The sequence below is a fragment of the Malaclemys terrapin genome, chromosome 3 (genome assembly GCF_027887155.1).
Source record: "Malaclemys terrapin pileata isolate rMalTer1 chromosome 3, rMalTer1.hap1, whole genome shotgun sequence".
NCBI lineage: Eukaryota > Metazoa > Chordata > Testudines > Emydidae > Malaclemys > Malaclemys terrapin.
Window position 1 is genome coordinate 46,722,270 of NC_071507.1, and position 16,976 is coordinate 46,739,245.

At 42.4% G+C, this 16,976-nt stretch overlaps 1 protein-coding gene across 1 annotated transcript in view; it reads right to left on the reverse strand.

Moving 5' to 3' along the window:
- The window catches only part of USH2A (usherin), a 565,863-nt gene that overhangs the window by 474,822 nt on the left and 74,065 nt on the right, over positions 1-16,976 (reverse strand). Inside the window, exon 11 of the mRNA XM_054021626.1 lies at positions 1,577-1,772. Coding sequence (XP_053877601.1) covers positions 1,577-1,772 — 196 coding nt within the window. The remainder of the gene's footprint in view (positions 1-1,576; positions 1,773-16,976) is intronic.

The window sequence follows — 16,976 nt, forward strand, 5'->3', positions numbered from 1 at the left end:
ATTTAAGTAAGCAAGGGTCAGATCCTGCAATCCTTACACATGCCATTTCACACTGACATCAAAGCAAGCTTGCGAATATACAAAGAATCCAAAATCAGATCCGAAATGTATATGAAAAAAATATAATACAGAATTGTTAGAAAACTCCTATTTTATTTAATTCAGGAAATTCAATTTTAAGATGCATTAACTGTTTACACTGAAAAAATCAGGATTGTTTGATCCTGCGAGGATCCTGAACACCTCCTGAGGGATGTTGACCATGCCTTTAATCCCCACTGTAGACAACAGGAGTTAAAGGCACTCAGCACTCCATATGAAGGAAGCTCAGAATTACCCAGGATTAGATCCTTTTAGAGGAGCATTTTCATGTATTTATTTATTTATTGGCTTGTTTTAGAAATTCCAGCCACAAGAACAAAGAATAATAACTTAATAAAAATTCACAATTCAGCTTTTTCGGGCATTCACTTTAACCTCACAGCTATCATATTTCTCTCTTACAAAGATATGGGTGGACACTAACAGAAATTTAGAAGTCTGGAAGAAGGAGTTATTCACAATTTAGTAAATATGAATTACCTAAGATCTGAACTTTGAAAGGTATTTTTAGTATCAACATATGATCACAGTTGGTTCAGAAAATACAGATTACCAATAGTTTGAATGATAAATTGGTATAGGTTTTTTTTGAGCCATATGTATGGCCTGAGACACGTACAGTTACCATGCAGGGCTCACTTTATCAGGAAATTCTCCTTGCATAATATTCCCATACATCAATATTTCAAAGTGTATTATGTACACTGTGTATTTTGGGCACTTGATAAATTTTGTCCTTATGTGGCTGTGGCTCCCCTCAAATATGCTGGAAGTAATAAATTGCTATAATCAAATCTAATTTCTGAAAAATACCTGTGGGAGTAACAAACAAAAAAGCACGTCTTGTAAAAAAAATGATAAATAACACAGGAGGTAGCAGTTTATTATAATCAGCTTGGCATTGAATTACAAAATTAAAATTATGTGGCCCTTGATAACTAACCCTAGCAATGTTCATGATCTGTGGAATAATGTTGACTTATTTTGCATTTCATAGGAACAGTTCAAAGAAATACAATAGAAAAAAATGGAAAGATTTATCACAAAGGACCCTGTAGCACAGAATATTTTGAGGGGGAAAAAATCCATTTATTTTGGTCTATTAAGAAAACTAGCATGGAAACGATTTGCTTAGAACTCATTAAGTATAAAACATTTTGAAAAAGTGCTAATTTCCTAAAAGAAACATCTATGCGGTAAGCAAATTAATATTATTTCTGTGAGTTATTAGTATGGAGCTATGTGAGCCAATGCAGCTATAGAATAAAGAGACTTCTAAAGGGTTGATTAAACTAAGCTTCAAACTATAGTTTGATAGAATTATTAAATTAATAATTTTTAGACCGTTAATTTCATTCCGTTTTTTTAATCTGCCTTCAGCAAAAGAAATTTACTGTATTTTTCAGTTTAGAAATCAAATGTTTTATTTCTAGCAGATAAGAAGTATGGCTGAAAACTCTTACATTACACATACCAATAACATTTGCTTTGCACTTGCACTGGCCTGAATTTTGGTGACAGGTAATATCTCCATTGACTGTCCCAGAGGTATTACAGTTACAGGGACTGCAGCCATCAGGGTCTGACTGTTGTAGATTGTAGAATCCTTCCTGGCACTGATTGCACTGTCTGCCAGACACATGTCTCTTACAATTACATTGGCCTCCAATCTAGAAAGATACAAAATATTATTGAATGATGAACGTATCTATTTTTAGATGATACACTCATTAGCAGGGTATGGGGGAGGGTATGGGGGAGAGAGAGAAAACTTTAAATGAAAAAGGAAAAAATAGGTCTGTGAAATACATGTATTATTTTACTTACTGAGAAGAAAAACTAAAATATTAAACAAGCATAAATATAATAATTAAATTAAATCAAAGAACTTTCTTTAGGATGCAAAAAATTAAAAGTTAAACACAGATATATTCATAATCTAAATATTGAAAACCATGAAGGAGAACTGTCACCAGGCCACGCTTTTCCCCAGCTCCAAAGCATCCTCTGCCATGCCTATTCTTTGCAAGGAGGTTAGCAAACAAACAGAAAAACAGTCTTAACTTCCTTAGCCTCAGACTTCAGGGACACTCCTCCCAGGGGTCTCTAGCACTCCTGCCCCTGGCAGCTTCCCAATTTCTGTCAGCTCTGCTCCCTTTCTGGAGCACCAGCTCCATGGCTACTTCCCTGAGCCCCTGCCCCTTCCTCCATGGACCTACCATAGGAGCCAGCTCCTTTCATAGAATCATAGAAGATTAGGGTTGGAAGAGACCTCAGGAGGTCATCTAGTCCAACCCCCTGCTCAAAGCAGGATCAACCCCAACTAAATAATCCCAGCCAGGGCTTTGTCAAGCCGGGCCTTAAAAACCTCTAAGTATGGAGATTCCACCACCTCCCTAGATAACCCATTCCAGTGCTTCACCACCCTCCTAGTGAAATAGTTTTCCCTAATATCCAACCTAGACCTCCCCCACTGCAACTTGAGACAATTGCTTTCTGTCATCTGCCACACTGAGAACAGCCTAGCTCTATCCTCTTTGAACCCCCCTTCAGGTAATTGAAGGCTGCTATCAAATCCCCCCTCAATCTTCTCTTCTGCTGATTAAATAAGCCCAATTCCCTCAGTCTCTCCTCGTAAGTCATGTGCCCCAGCCCCCTAATCATTTCCGTTGCTCTCTGCTGGACTCTCTCCAATTTCTCCGAGTACTTCAGCTTTTTCCACATCATCTGTCACTAGGCTGCCTTCCCCATTCAGTAAGGGTCCCACACTTTCCCTGACCAGTTTCTTGTTGCTAACATACCTGTAGAAACCCTTCTGGTTACCCTTCACATCCTTTGCTAGCTGCAACTCCAATTGTGCTTTGGCCTTCCTGATTACACCCCTACATGCTAGAGCAATATTTTTATACTCTTCCCTAATCATCTGTCCAAGTTTCCATTTATTGTAAGCTTCATTTTTGTGTTTAAGCTCTCAGAAGATTTCTCTGTTAAGCCATGCGGTCGCCTGCCATATTGGCTATTCTTCCTGGACATCGGGATGGTTTGTTCCTGAGCCCTCAATAAGGCTTCTTTAAAATACAGCCAGCTCTCCTGGACTCCTTTCCCCCTCATATTAGCCTCCCAGGGGATCCTGCCCATCAGTTCCCTGAGGGAGTCAAAATCTGCTTTTCTGAAGTCCAGGGTTCATATTCTGCTGCTCTCCTTTCTTCCTTTGTCAGGATCCTGAACTTGACCATCTCATGGTCACTGCTGCAGAGCTTGTCACCCACTTCTACTTCTCCTACCAATTCTTCCCTGTTTGTAAGCAGCAGGTCAAAAGGAGCATGGCCTCTAGTTGGTTTCTCCAGCATTTACACCAGGAAGTTGTCCCCAACACTCTCCAAAAACTTCCTGGATTGTCTGTGTACTGCTGTATTGCTCTCCCAACAGATGTCAGGGTGATTAAAGTCCCCTATGAGAACCAGGGCCTATGATCTGGAAACTTCTGTTAGTTGTCCAAAGAAAGCCTTATCTACCTCTTCCTCCTGGTCTGGTGGTCTGTAGCAGATGCCCACCATGACATCACCCTTGTTGCTCTCGCCTCTAAACTTAACCCAGAGACTCTCAACAGGCTTTTCTCCGGTTTCATACTGGAGCTCTGAGCAATCATGCTGCTCTCTTACATACAGTGCAACTCCTTCACCATTTCTCTCCCTCCTGAACAGTTTATACCCATCCATGACAGTGCTCCAGACATGTGACTTTCCCCCCCGAGTCACTGTTATTCCAATCATATCATAGTTCTTTGACTGTTCCAGGACTCTGTTGTGGCTTTCCCTCCCCATGGCACTACCTGTCCATCCCCCAACTGCCCACTAACAGCCCTTTGTAGGCTCAGGTGTAGCCCAGCCCTCTTGAATTGGCTGGATTGGACTCGTCTGCTCCAGTCCAGGGAGCCAGACTTAGTCTGTGCACAGGAACCAGCTACCCTGTGACAAATACAAGACCCTATTCTACAAATGGGAATTTCTGCTTAAAAACAGATAGTACCATCTGATCTGCAGCTATTACAAAATAGTGTATAATTTCTAAAGGTGAAACCTTGTCATTTTTGTTCAGACAATGCTTCTATTTACTACAACGGGAGTACGGGCTAAATGAGAATGGAATAAAGATTGCAGGACTTAACCCAAAATAAAGCTAAATACCCCGTGTGATTGGGATGGGATAATTTCTGGATACTATGGAACTAACTGCCCCCTTGTTAAAAATTGATTACAATAGAGTTACTCCAGATTTACACCATAAGAGAAGAATCAGACTGTTTCCATAATTTGCCAACATTGTAGAATTGATTCACCATTGCCTGGACATTCAGGAAGGATTAACTAACTGCATAGGGCCAAAGCTATTTACTCAGGGCCGGCTCCAGGGTTTTGGCCGCCCCAAGCAGCCAAAACCAAAAAAAAAAAAAAAGCTGCGATCGTGATCTAAAAAAAGCCGCGATCACGATCTGCTGCAGCAATTCGGCGGGAGGTCCTTCACTCCCAGGCGGAGTTAGGGACCGTCCGCCAAATTGCCGCCGAATACCTGGACCTGCCGCCCCTCTCCGGAGCGGCCGCCCCAAGCACCTGCTTGAGAAGCTGGTGCCTGGAGCTGGCCCTATATTTACTTCACCCACACATGCAGTTGTATTTACGTCTATGTGAATACTCACGTGAGTGAAGAAAGCAGGATTTGGCTCAAACTGGAGAAACAAAATGTTCTAAAACATTAACATTCCTCTTGTAATGCTCTCCACTGAAATTATCTCCCATGGAATTCAAAACTTCTTTGACCAAGGTCTTTCTGGTTTTTTACCCCAAAACCGAGGCCAAACCAGAGCAAAGGGTTGAGGTGGCTGGGTCAAAGCTATAAAAATATTCCATATAAAATATACTTTCTATTTATTTGGATGCTCCAATCTGTACAGTGTAGATCTAAGGATCATTAACCTGAGTGAGAGAAAATACAGCATCTCTAGGCCTGATAGTAAATATTGGATGCAAAAATTGTGCCTGAAGGTTATATCCAAGCACATTCCAAAAGAAAATCTTGCATTATATTATACAGTAGAACCTCTTTGTATTGATGACAGAGACACCTATTGTGGATTACCAAATTTTACAGGGGGAAAAAAAAAACATAACATGATTAGAAATCAAGGATACTGCATGAAATAAATGTACAGCAAAACCTCCTCAAGTTGTATCAATTACAGAGGAGTCTCATGCAGACTAGTGAAATGTCCAGGGTAGTGAGTGGCAGGAATGGGAAGGAGCACCAGTACCACCGACAAGATTTAAGTGTCATTGATGTGCCTGGTAGTACGAAGTGCCAAGAGGTGACGCAGTGCTCTCAAATTTCAGGGCAGAAAACGTACACTCAGGAACTCACCTTTAGCAAGGAGAGAGAGTCCAAAACAGTAAATACAGGCTCTCCAAGAAAGGGAATATTAACTTAAATTACACCTAATGTTCAGCCATCTCTAGACCAGTCAATACGATCCACTAGAGACCACATTATAAAGATCTCTTCCTCCAACTGTGGCACTACCTTTCAAAGTTATCCACTTTGTAATCAATACAGGAGATTAAAGCTAGGAAACCAGTTAAAACAGTAATAATCTATCTCAGTAGCTAAACAAGAGGTAATAGAAACTGGGATTTTGAATGAACATATTTAACAGTAGAGGAAACCTCATCAGGTTGGGTATTATGGGGTCAGAAGTATGGGTATGTCCCTGCAGAAGGTCTCTATTGTCACCCACTGACATACTGTCTCCCACCCTGATTTGTAAGGTTTTGAAACAGGAGAAGAGAGAAGACATGTTTGTAGATAAGACAAGCCTCCAGTTTGATTGAGAAGGCACTATTGCAAATTTCCATGTATTTCTAAAACATCTTTAAGTGTTATGATTGAGTCTGACCAAGAAAAGATTAGATGACAATATACTTTTCTGCTCCCCACCACCTCAAAAAGCAATGAAAGATCTGTTTTAGCCCCTATTTGTCTTGAATGCATAATTCATTACCCAAAAATTGTGTTAACACAGAGTTAAGACTGACCAGCAGTGTCAGTCTCCTAGCAACATATCGAGCATAGCTGACCCTGACGGGGGCTGTCGGATGGACTGCACTTCCTGACTGGTGGAGCTAAATTACTGCTTGACCCAACGGTACCCAGCACTCACTGGCTGCTCAACATGATCCATGCCGCAGCTGCTTAATCCTGTTTCCTGCACCTGCTCTTACTTCCATCCAGCCTGTGCCTACCTGCCCACCCTGCTCCTGCCCTTATCCATCCATGACACCCCTGGTTGTGACCCCTGGCTCCACTTCCTGACCACATCTTTTGCTAGCCCATTGCCTTTGGCATTCGGTTTCTGATCCCTCTCTCTGCCTTTGGCTCGAATCTCAGTTACAACCCCAAGTGTCCTGTGGTCCTGATTCTTGACTCTAAAGCTCTGCTTTAAACCCCAGGCCTGGCCACCCCCATGGCTCTGACCATTAAGCCTGAACACCCATGTCCTGACAGTGCCTCTTATCTTTCCAGAACATCAAATGCATCTACACTTAAGCCTCTGAAAACCAGTAAATACAGAGTTAAGGTTTATACCAGCCCTGCAAAACAACCTTAACTCAGCCCCTCTGGGGCTGGGAAGAGCCTCTGGAAATAGTTCAGTAAGGGTAAGCATGAGAAAAAACTAAGTATGTGAGCATCAGGTTTCTTTTTGCCATTGGGGATGGTCAGCAGTCTAGTGGCATGTATGACACTGGCCTCCTTCGCTAAGTGAGTAGTAAGTGAAGGCAATGTCTCAGAAGGAATCCACAGAACAACAGTGAATGGGTGATAATATTTTGGAAGCCTAGGGTGGTTTGTGTGGAGTAGGTTTGGTGTTTGAGTGTAAGCCAGATGTAGGTAGTACCTATTCACTATGCCTGATCTAAACTCAAATTTTGTAAGCAAAATGGTGTTGGATTTTGTCGCACCATGTTTAATGTGGTCTGCTACTTGAGTGTTCAGTAGCATCTCCATGGGTAATGTGTTACTGACATATGGGGGCGTTGCTCAAAGAAAGTAGAGTTAACAATGCGTTACAGGGCTGGTGTGTACCCAATATTTCCTGGCTTTCAGAGATTCAAGTTTGTTTTGCCTTAACTCTATTCCCTGGTTATCAGAGGTTTAAGCATAGGTCTGTTTGATATTCTGGAAGGATGAGAGGCACTGCTGGTCAACTTTAACTCAGAGTTAACGTTTCTCAGAAGTGAATTTCCTTTGTTTTTGAGGAATGTTAGTAGTGAGGGGATGTGATTAGGCGGCACCAAAGGGTCCTTGGAAACAACTCTGCCACTCAGTTAGGAGCTCTGCCCTTCTTCTGGCCTCTCCATGCCTCCGGTAGGGCTATAGGGAGGAAGGCAAGTGGTAACTGATAGGCTGTGAGGCATATATCTACCAGCTGAAGGCAGCAAGGGGGAATTAAGGGGGGGGAGGTGTCCCAGACCGTACTTCAGGGTTAGTGTAGGGGGAAGGGTCTCTGCACAACCTTCTCCAGCCTAGGAGGAGTGCAGAGGTGTGAAATGGCTCATTCTTTCAATAAGATGTTCTCAGATGAATCAGGAACATGCCAAGGAAATGAATATAGACTGACAGACAAAATAGCTCAGAGGTGTGAACTGACCCATTCATCTCAATGGAAGTTCTCGTCCTCTTCTCCCCCAGTATACCCCACCCACTGGAGAATACCAGTTTTCAAAATAATCTTGCTATGCATGTGCATTTTAAACCAGAGTTCATATAAGATGTATCCAGTAATTTCTGTTATCTTCTCAGTCTCTAACATCGCTTAGCAGAGATCAACCTCCCATCTTATATTGTTTACTCCCTCAACATTTGATTTGTCAGATCAAAATGCTTGATCCTTGTGTAATTAAAAACCCACGATGTTCAATAATGCATCAAATATTATGCAATTTTAATGGTTTTGATACATGTTCTCCCTTAGTTGGTCTTGGTTGTGCATTGGTTAATTTCTGCATCATTTCTTTTTCCTCTTTATTTCATCCTGTACATCACTCCTTTACAAGTTCTCTTCGGTCACCTAGGACCTGATACAATTAAACAGTGAGGATACCTAAATAAGCTGCCTTTGTAAGATAGTTTTTCCATGACAACACGGAATTTTGGGAGATTCTGCCATTCATGAACGTCATGGATGGAAAAATATGAGGTGAATAATGTACATCATAATGCATCTTTTAGTTTCAATTGTTCAATTGGTGCTATTTATCAAACTAGTCAGATATCCTGAATATGTTAAAGAAAAAGAAAAAGTCACACTGGTTTATGACAAAAAATATTTATATACATATATATTTTTAAATAATCCCTGCGGCTTATCTATCAGTTAGATTTTCATGGTGCTTTTAAATAATGTATATAGTTCAGAAGAAGTGCTCCAAAATGTATCCTGAACAATCTCTAAGGAACATACAGCAAGGTAAAGTTCTAAAGTCTGCTATATAGTAGAACTGAAATACATTTACCCTTGATCCTTTGAATGCTCAAGACAGCAATACAGTAAAGTAATCCCCATATACAGTTCTTAGCATTGCATACTTGAATGTCTTTTAAAGGGAATTAATAGCCATCACGAGTCCTCAAAGTAGTAAATTTTTGAAATATTTTTCTTGCTGCTTGGATATATTTCACCCTGAAATTATGAGCCATAATTTGTGAAAGGTGCTTGTGGAATATTTCAATATACTATATTATACCATTTTTACAAATGCTTACTGAATGGCAAAATTATACATGGTGCTATTCTTGTATTTGTTCTTTTTAGCTCAGTTAAAAAAATATGCAAGCATTAATTGTTTTAAACTATGACAAAACAGTCACTGAATCATAAAAATTAAAGACGGAAAAGATCTTTTAGATCATTTACAATAAAAATTTCCAAAGTGCCTGGGACAGTTCTCGGGGCACTCAGGACTGAGAGTCACTTTGTTACCCCCTGCCTCCAGTGTGAGGGGGTCTTGCCTGTGCCTAGCTGGCCATCAGCTCCCTAACACCTCCAGCATTTCAGTCACTCAAGCACTCTTCTCCGGGCTGTGCCAGCCCTATCTTTGTCTTGCAGGTTAACAATAGGTGAACCACAGTTCCCACATCCCTTTGAATCATAGAATATTAGGGTTGGAAGGGACCTCAGGAGGTCATCTAGTCCAATCCCCTGCTCAAAGCAGGACCAATACCAACTAAATCATCCCAGCCAAGGCTTTGTCAAGCCGGGCCTTAAAAACCTCTAAGAATGGAGAGTCCACCACCTCCCTAAGTAACCCATTCCAGTGCCTTACCACCCTCCTAGTGAAATAGTGTTTCCTAATATCCAACGTAGACCTTCCCCACTGCAACTTGAGTCCATTGCTTCTTGTTCTGTCATCTGCCACCACTCAGAACAGCCTAGCTTCATCCTCTTTGGGTACCCCCCTTCGGGTAGTTGAAGGCTGCTATCAAATCCCCCCTCATTCTTCTCTTCTGCAGAATAAATAACTCCAGTTCCCTCAGCCTCTCCTCAGAAGTCATGTGCCCCAGCCCCCTAATCATTTTTGTTGCCCTCCGCTGAACTCTCTCCAATTTGTCTATCTCCTTCTGTAGTGGGGGGACCAAAACTGGCCACAATACTCCAGATGTGGCCTCACCAGTGCCAAATAAAGGGGAATAATCACTTCCCTCGATCTGCTGGTAATGCTCCTACTAATACAGCCCAATATGCCATTGGCTTTCTTGGTAACTGACTCATATCCGCACTGCTGACTCATGAGTGCTTCTCATCCACTGTAATCCCCAGGTCCTTTTCTGCAGAACTGCTGCTTAGCCAATTGGTCCCCAGCCTGTAGCAGTGCACGGGATTCTTCCTTCCTAAGTGCAGGACTCTGCACTTGTCCTTGTTGAACCTCATCAGATTTCTTTTGGCCCAATCCTCCAATTTGACTAGGTCACTTTGGACCCTATCCCTACCCTCCAGCGTATCTACCTCTCCTCCCAGCTTAGTGTCATCTGTGAACTTGCTGAGGGTGCAATTAATCCCATCATCCAGATCATTGATAAAGATGTTGAACAAAACCGGTCCCAGGACCAACCCCTGGGGAACTCCGCTTTGAAGCATTCCCCTGTGATATCCAGCTCCTGACACTGGTTACTTAGAGAAATCCCAAATCCTCTGCCCCCAAGGGTGCAGTGTACCTCTAATTTACCAGTTTCACCTTAAACCACTGCTCCTGTAAATCACACCGCACTTGTGAGCACTTATAAGAAATAAAAAGCAGGTTTACTTAACAAAGGAAAGTTAACTAAAAACAAGAGAGAGTGGTGGAAATAAATGATTACAATGCCAAAAAAAAAAATCATAAACCCACAAAAGCTGGCTCTACACATTCATAGTTACCTTTCCTAACTATTAAAGCAGGTTTTCCGCCCAGCATTCAGTCTGTTGCAGAGCTGGCAGGCTTCATGGGAACCAGGAGTCCAGTTTTTCATAATATCCCCACTTCCCAAGAAGTCTCCTCAGTGAGAGAATCCAAAGAGTCTTCCCTCCACCCTCCCATATACTGAATCAATCTTTTATTCACAGAGAGGGTGATCTCCTGTCTGCTGTAATGTCCCCTTTTTCCCTCCAAGTGTTTTCAATTGTTTGCTGTTCCCTTGGATGGTTTTCCATTGAAAGTATTGGGATGGAGCAAGACTAGACAATCGAGCTTTGCATTACACCACTGGCTAACCAGGCTGGGGTGACAACTCTCCCCTGCTTGAATGGGCCATTACCGAAATATATTATCTCCCGGTGCCCAAAATGTACTCAAGTCCATAATGCATACTTTCAATATAGTTACATTGGTCCTTAAATATTACTGTACATACATCTCACAATGATTATATATCTTGATATGTTATGAGCTTTCTGTAGATATCTTACATGATACTCCTAATGGATACAGACCCGGAAAGACACGTTTGATCTAATGAGTTTGTCAGGTCTGAGACAAGAGTTGTTTGTAAAGAAGAGGGGACCCTTTGCCAAAGGGTATCTGTCATGGCACCTCATTTTCAAAAGTGGTTTAGGCACTTAGGAGCTGACATACATTTTATTTAAATGAGATTAAATTTAAACTAAAGAAAAAGATGTCATTAAATACATATAAACAAGGTTTCCAAAAATGGGTGCCTAAAGTTAAGCTTTTAAGTCTACAGTTAGGCACTTAAATAAGTGGCCTTAATCTCAAATGTCCTGGGCACCAGCAACTCTCAAAGTTATTGTGGTGTGTGTCTAAAGGTCTGACAGAGTACTGGGGTACATGCATGCAAGTGTATTTAGTGACCTGTTGATGGGGCAGAGAAAAAATGGAGACGGTGACCTGAAGCCTTAGTAACAGTAATGGCCCTTACGCTTCACTGGCTGCATAAATAAGCCCAAGTGTGACTGAGAATTTAGGCCTGCACCTGGGAGGCAATGATAATAGAAGAGAAGGGATACAGGGACAAGGAGGAGGGATAAAAAATATGATGGTGGAAAGGAGACCAAACTTCAAATTTTTGCTTGAGGGTCCTATCTAAAAGTTGTTCTGACCTGAAATCAATGCTCATGAAAGAAGCCAGATTAACATGCCTAGGCAACACCCTCTCCTCCCCCCGTTGACTTCGTGGTGCAGGATCAGGCCTCCGGGTACAACTTTGCAAAAGGAGTGAAATTTTCCCACATCACTCTGCCAATGTTACCTTGTAATATATGGCACTGGACTGGATACTGATCGCTACAATGTGACAGGAATATAAGCTTTTGTAACCCTGGCCCTGGCATGTGTAATAAAAAGCAGTCTCTTATCATGGCTAGTGCATGTGACACACTTATTACATGGTGTCACAAACAAGCAAAAATGGAGAAAAAAGGTCACCTGACTCCCTTACTTGAGAAGGGAAATTAACAGAGACTGGGTAGAGGTTGTTGCAGCACTTCCAAATTTTCCTGGAAGCAAGTATCATTGAAGATAAATGTGAGCGGGAAAATTCTTCCATTCCGTTACATATGGAAGGCTAGAAGAGATGTACAATACTTGTACTTCAATGGGAACAGGAAAAGGATTGCAAACTGCTGCATGTGCTGGAACAGGTAAGCAGATTGTAAAGTGGGTTAGATGAAAACAAGCCAGGGAAATGGCTATGGGGTAAGGGAGGGACAGAGAGAGGGCAGAAGAGATGAATCTCCAACTCCAGATGTTATAGGAAATACTATAGTAGGGATTTACCCTGAAAGCTCTCACATGTGCATGCAGGCTGGGAGAGTGAAGATGGAAGCCACTTCTTCCTTCATTCTCCCTCTTCACACGACACCTAAAAGAATGCACCTCGGGCTTTCTGAGTGCAAGGGAGAAGTTACAGCATTACTAGTGGCACCTGACACTCTAAATGGGTTGTGGATTTCTCCACATCTCTTCTAGACTGATTGCTGGTCAAGAGTGGGCACAGGTAGATGCCTTAAAAGGGTGTAGCTAATGGCTCCTGCATGCATCTGTCTCCCTTGAAACATTCTCTCCACAGCAAAGTGTCTCAGCCACTGCCACTGGGTATGCTGCACCTCCAAATTTCCACCAGCACAGCTGTGGTTTGCAAGGCCAAAATACAGCTTTTATGTTTAATCTGTACCTTAAAATGTAAATAAAGGTACTGTGACAGGGAGCTCCACTCACCGCTAGGGTAGCACCTCCTCCTGGTTGTTCTGGGGAATAGCTCACCAGGTCGACCACCCTTCCTGCAGTTGCACGCCATCTCTCCACAAGCTGATGCTGCCTCTTCGTGACTCAGCCTTCCAGCCAGATCACTCTACACATTTTCCCCTTCCAGGGTAACACAGTCTTCCTTCAGCAGTCCTAGGCAATCTTCCCATTCGCTGCCATAGGTGCCACTCCTTCAGTGGTTGGCAGGGGAACCTGGGCCCATCTTCTGCTCCGGGTTCCAGCTCAGGGACCCTCTAGTCAGCAGCCAAGGTCTGTTGCCTTCTAGACCTTACTGCCTTTCCCTGAGCCCTTTCCTACCTTCCTTGATTCCCCACTCTCTGGGTTTGTCAGACCAAACACACCTCTATTCTCCCAGGGAGTGACTGCAGACTTTCCCAGCAGCTCCCTTCTGCTCCCAATTTCCTGCCTTTGTAAGTCCAGCACAGCTGTTCCTCCTCAGTTGAGCTACCTCAGTCAGGGGATTGCTTAGCCACCTGATTCCTCTCTGCTGTGTCCTATTGGGTTAATTAGCCCCACTTTGTCTTCATTAACCCTTTCAGGACAAGTGTGGGGTGTGAGTGTGCACTACCTACTGCCCTGCAAGCATCTAGAATCTGTTCAAGTAAAAATACAATGCATAAATTCACATTTCCCATCAAGAGCAGAGTGAAATAGATAAGCAGAACAGAAATACTGTTTCCATGTTCATTTCAATGAAGTTTGGGGGGTAGCAGTAGTGTATCGATTACTCTTTTGCCCCTCCTGCTAATTTTATCTATGCATATTTTTGTACATGATGAGTAAATATGCTTTGGGGTAATTCAAATGTTCCCTTTTGGAATTCCTCAGCTCTTTAGAGCTTGATGACAGATAACTAGTTCTGTGCAGAAGAAAAAAGCATTGATGAATTGCAGGAAATGGTAAATTATGCAGTGAAAGTGTATTCTATATCGTTTTTAGTGTATTTCCTTGAAAATTATCATTGTGATGTGACAATTAATTTTCACGAGTAGGGTCCTTATTCCTTATGATTCCATCTTCCACGGGTCAGACCTGGAAACACTTCCTTCAGTGATGCCTTTCTATTTCATGTAATTCATTTCAGCCCTTAGTCTACAGCCTTATTAATCTATTTTTAATGCCTCTTAATCATTTCTCTCTGCCCTGCTTCTATTGCAGCAGTCTACTGATGCCTTTTTGAGCAGCTCAGTCTCCCCCATTTTTCCCTTTTTTCTTGTTTTTTTTTTTTTTTTTTTTTTATAATCACAGCTTCAAGCTCATGCCTCAGCCTCTTTCATTACTGTATTCTATTTTCAAAAGGGGAGACAGGGCCGACTGTGGCACTATCAAGGCATTGCCCTCCTCCCTCCCCATCGCTGGGAAGATTCTTACTAGAATCTCACTGAATGGCCTGCTCCCTCTTGCAGAGGAAGTACTACCAGAGTCCCAGCGTGGCTTCAGACCATCACGAGGCACCTCAGACATGATTTTCGCAGCCAGGCAGATCTAGGAAAAACGTCAAGAACACCAGCAGGAGCTGTATATGGCCTTTATAGATCTGACCAAAGCTTTTGACTCTGTCAACCGTGAGGCTCTGTCAAAGTTTGGCTGCCCAAGACCATTTATCACCATTGTAAGACTCCTCCACGACCAGATGACTGCCTCCATCCTGTGCAGTGGCTCTACCTCTGAGTCCTTTGTCATCCAAACTGGCGTAAAATAAGGTTGTGTACTGGCACCCACCCTTTTCTCCATTTTCTTAGCAGCTATGAAAACATTAACCCAAGACCGTCTACTGCAGGGCAATGGCATCCAATATCAGACTGACGGCAACCTCTTCAACCTTTCTCGTCTCCGTGCCAGAACTAAAGTAATATCAGCAACAATAACCGAACTCCAGTACACAGATGATTGTGCACACTCAAGGGAGGATCTTCAAAGTCCCCGGTTAATCATCAGACCCAGCAAGGAAGTTCTACATTGACAAAGAATAACTGGAAAATGTAGAATACTTTGCCTATCTTGGCAGCCATCTCCCACAGAGGGCAGACATAGATGTCAAGAATCAACAAAGAATCCGCTGCACCAGCCTTGCTTTTGGCAGACTCTCTCACCAGGTGTTCAACAATCACATCATCAGAACACATACTGGACTTTTAGTAATAAAGCAGTTGTAATCCCAGCTCTCCTCTACAGCTGTGAGATTTGGGTGACCTACAGAAAACTCCTGAAAAACCAGCACCAGCACCTTCTTTGGAAGATCCTCAGCATAAAGTGGGAGGGTCACCGCACTAATGTCAGTGTACTCACAGAGGCCAATATTTTCAGTGTTGAGGCCCTAATTATCCAACACCAGCTGAGGTGGAGCAGGCACTGTGTGCGCATACCTGATGTATGCTTACCAAAACAACTGCTGTAGGCTCACCTCACCAAAGGAGAAAGGAAATGGGGAGGCCAAAAGAAACACTTTAAAGACACCCTCAAGATAAATATCAAGAGATGCGGCACTGACATCACACACTGGGAGACAGCAGCCCAGGATAAGGATAACTGGCAAAGACCTGTCCGAGAGGGAGCATCCACTTTTGAGGAAAATCGCCTTGCCCTAGTCACAGAAAAACACTGGGAAAAAAAAAAAGGAAGACAACTGTTACACAGCAATCGTGGCCCAACCCTGTCTTCCAACACCACCTGCAACGTCTGCAAACGAGCCTGTGGCTCAAGAATTGGACTCCTCAGTCTCCAAAGGACCCCTGAAAAATAAAACTTGTGAAAGAGATCATCCTCGACCTCAAGGGGTCACCAATGATGATGATGCATCAGTTAACAATTTTTTAATTTATTTTACCACCTTTAATTATTACCCCAAGTTACTGTTAGACTAGTGTAACTAATCATCAGCAACAGCGAATGTTAAAACTAGGGTCTAATTTCTCTTTTATTTCCTCCTTCCTTTTGTGCCTTACAACAGTGTGAGGTCCTAATGTTGTTTCTAGAGTTTTAAAGGATTTTCATTTCTGCACTGTAGTTAAGAAGCATCATCCTCAGAAGATGGATATCAGAGAGTGTGTTTCTGCTTGTGGCTATTGGGTATTATCATTATTAAAATATAGGGCTCTAACTTTACACATTGCTTTACAAACATAGGCATAAGCCCTGCAATGAGCTCTGCACAGGCAGATGAAGTCACATGGTGGTCCATACCCTTGGGGTCATTCGTAGGATCAAGGCTACAAAGAAAACACTACCACAAATATCTTACAATCTAAGTAAAATAAACAAAAGTAAAACAAGTTATAGGATAAATGTTACAATGGATTATTTTAATAAGAATTTTTGGAAAAAGTTGTTAACCCTCAATAGAAGAGAAATAATAACATATGTTGAAATATACCGAGGAATTCCTACAAGAATAGTGTGGAAAAAATTGGAAAGAGTCCAGCGGAGGGCAACAAAAATGAGTAGGGGGCTGGAAGGAGAGGTTGAGGGAACTGGGATTATTTAGTCTGCAGAAGAGAAGAAAGAGGGGGGATTTGATAGCTGCTTTCAACTCACTGAAAGGGGGTTCCAAAGAGGAAGGATCTAAACTGTTCTCAGTGGTAGCAGATGACAGAACAAGGAGTAATAGTCTCAAGTTGCAGTGGGGGAGGTTTAGGTTGGATATTAGGAAAACCTTTTTCACTAGGAGGGTGGTGAAGCACTGGAATGGGTTACCTAGGGAGGTGGTGGAATCTCCTTCCTTAGAGGTTTTTAAGGTCAGGCTTGACAAAGCCCTGGCTGGGATGATTTAGTTGGGGATTGATCCTGCTTTGAGCAGGGGGTTGGACTAGATGACCTCCTGAGGTCCCTTCCAACCCTGATATTCTATGATTCTATGAAATGGTTCCAGATTTTAAAATTACATTTGGAGAGAGAGAGAGAAAAAAAAAAAAACCCTCTGCAAAACTGCCTATCAGAGCCAGTTCAGGGTCAGAACGGTGGCACAATGTGATAAAAAGTTGTGTCAACGCATTTTTCAACGCAACGCATATGCAAGACTTGCATGCCACTTGTGTTTTCTTGCTCACTTGATTTTCCATATGCAGG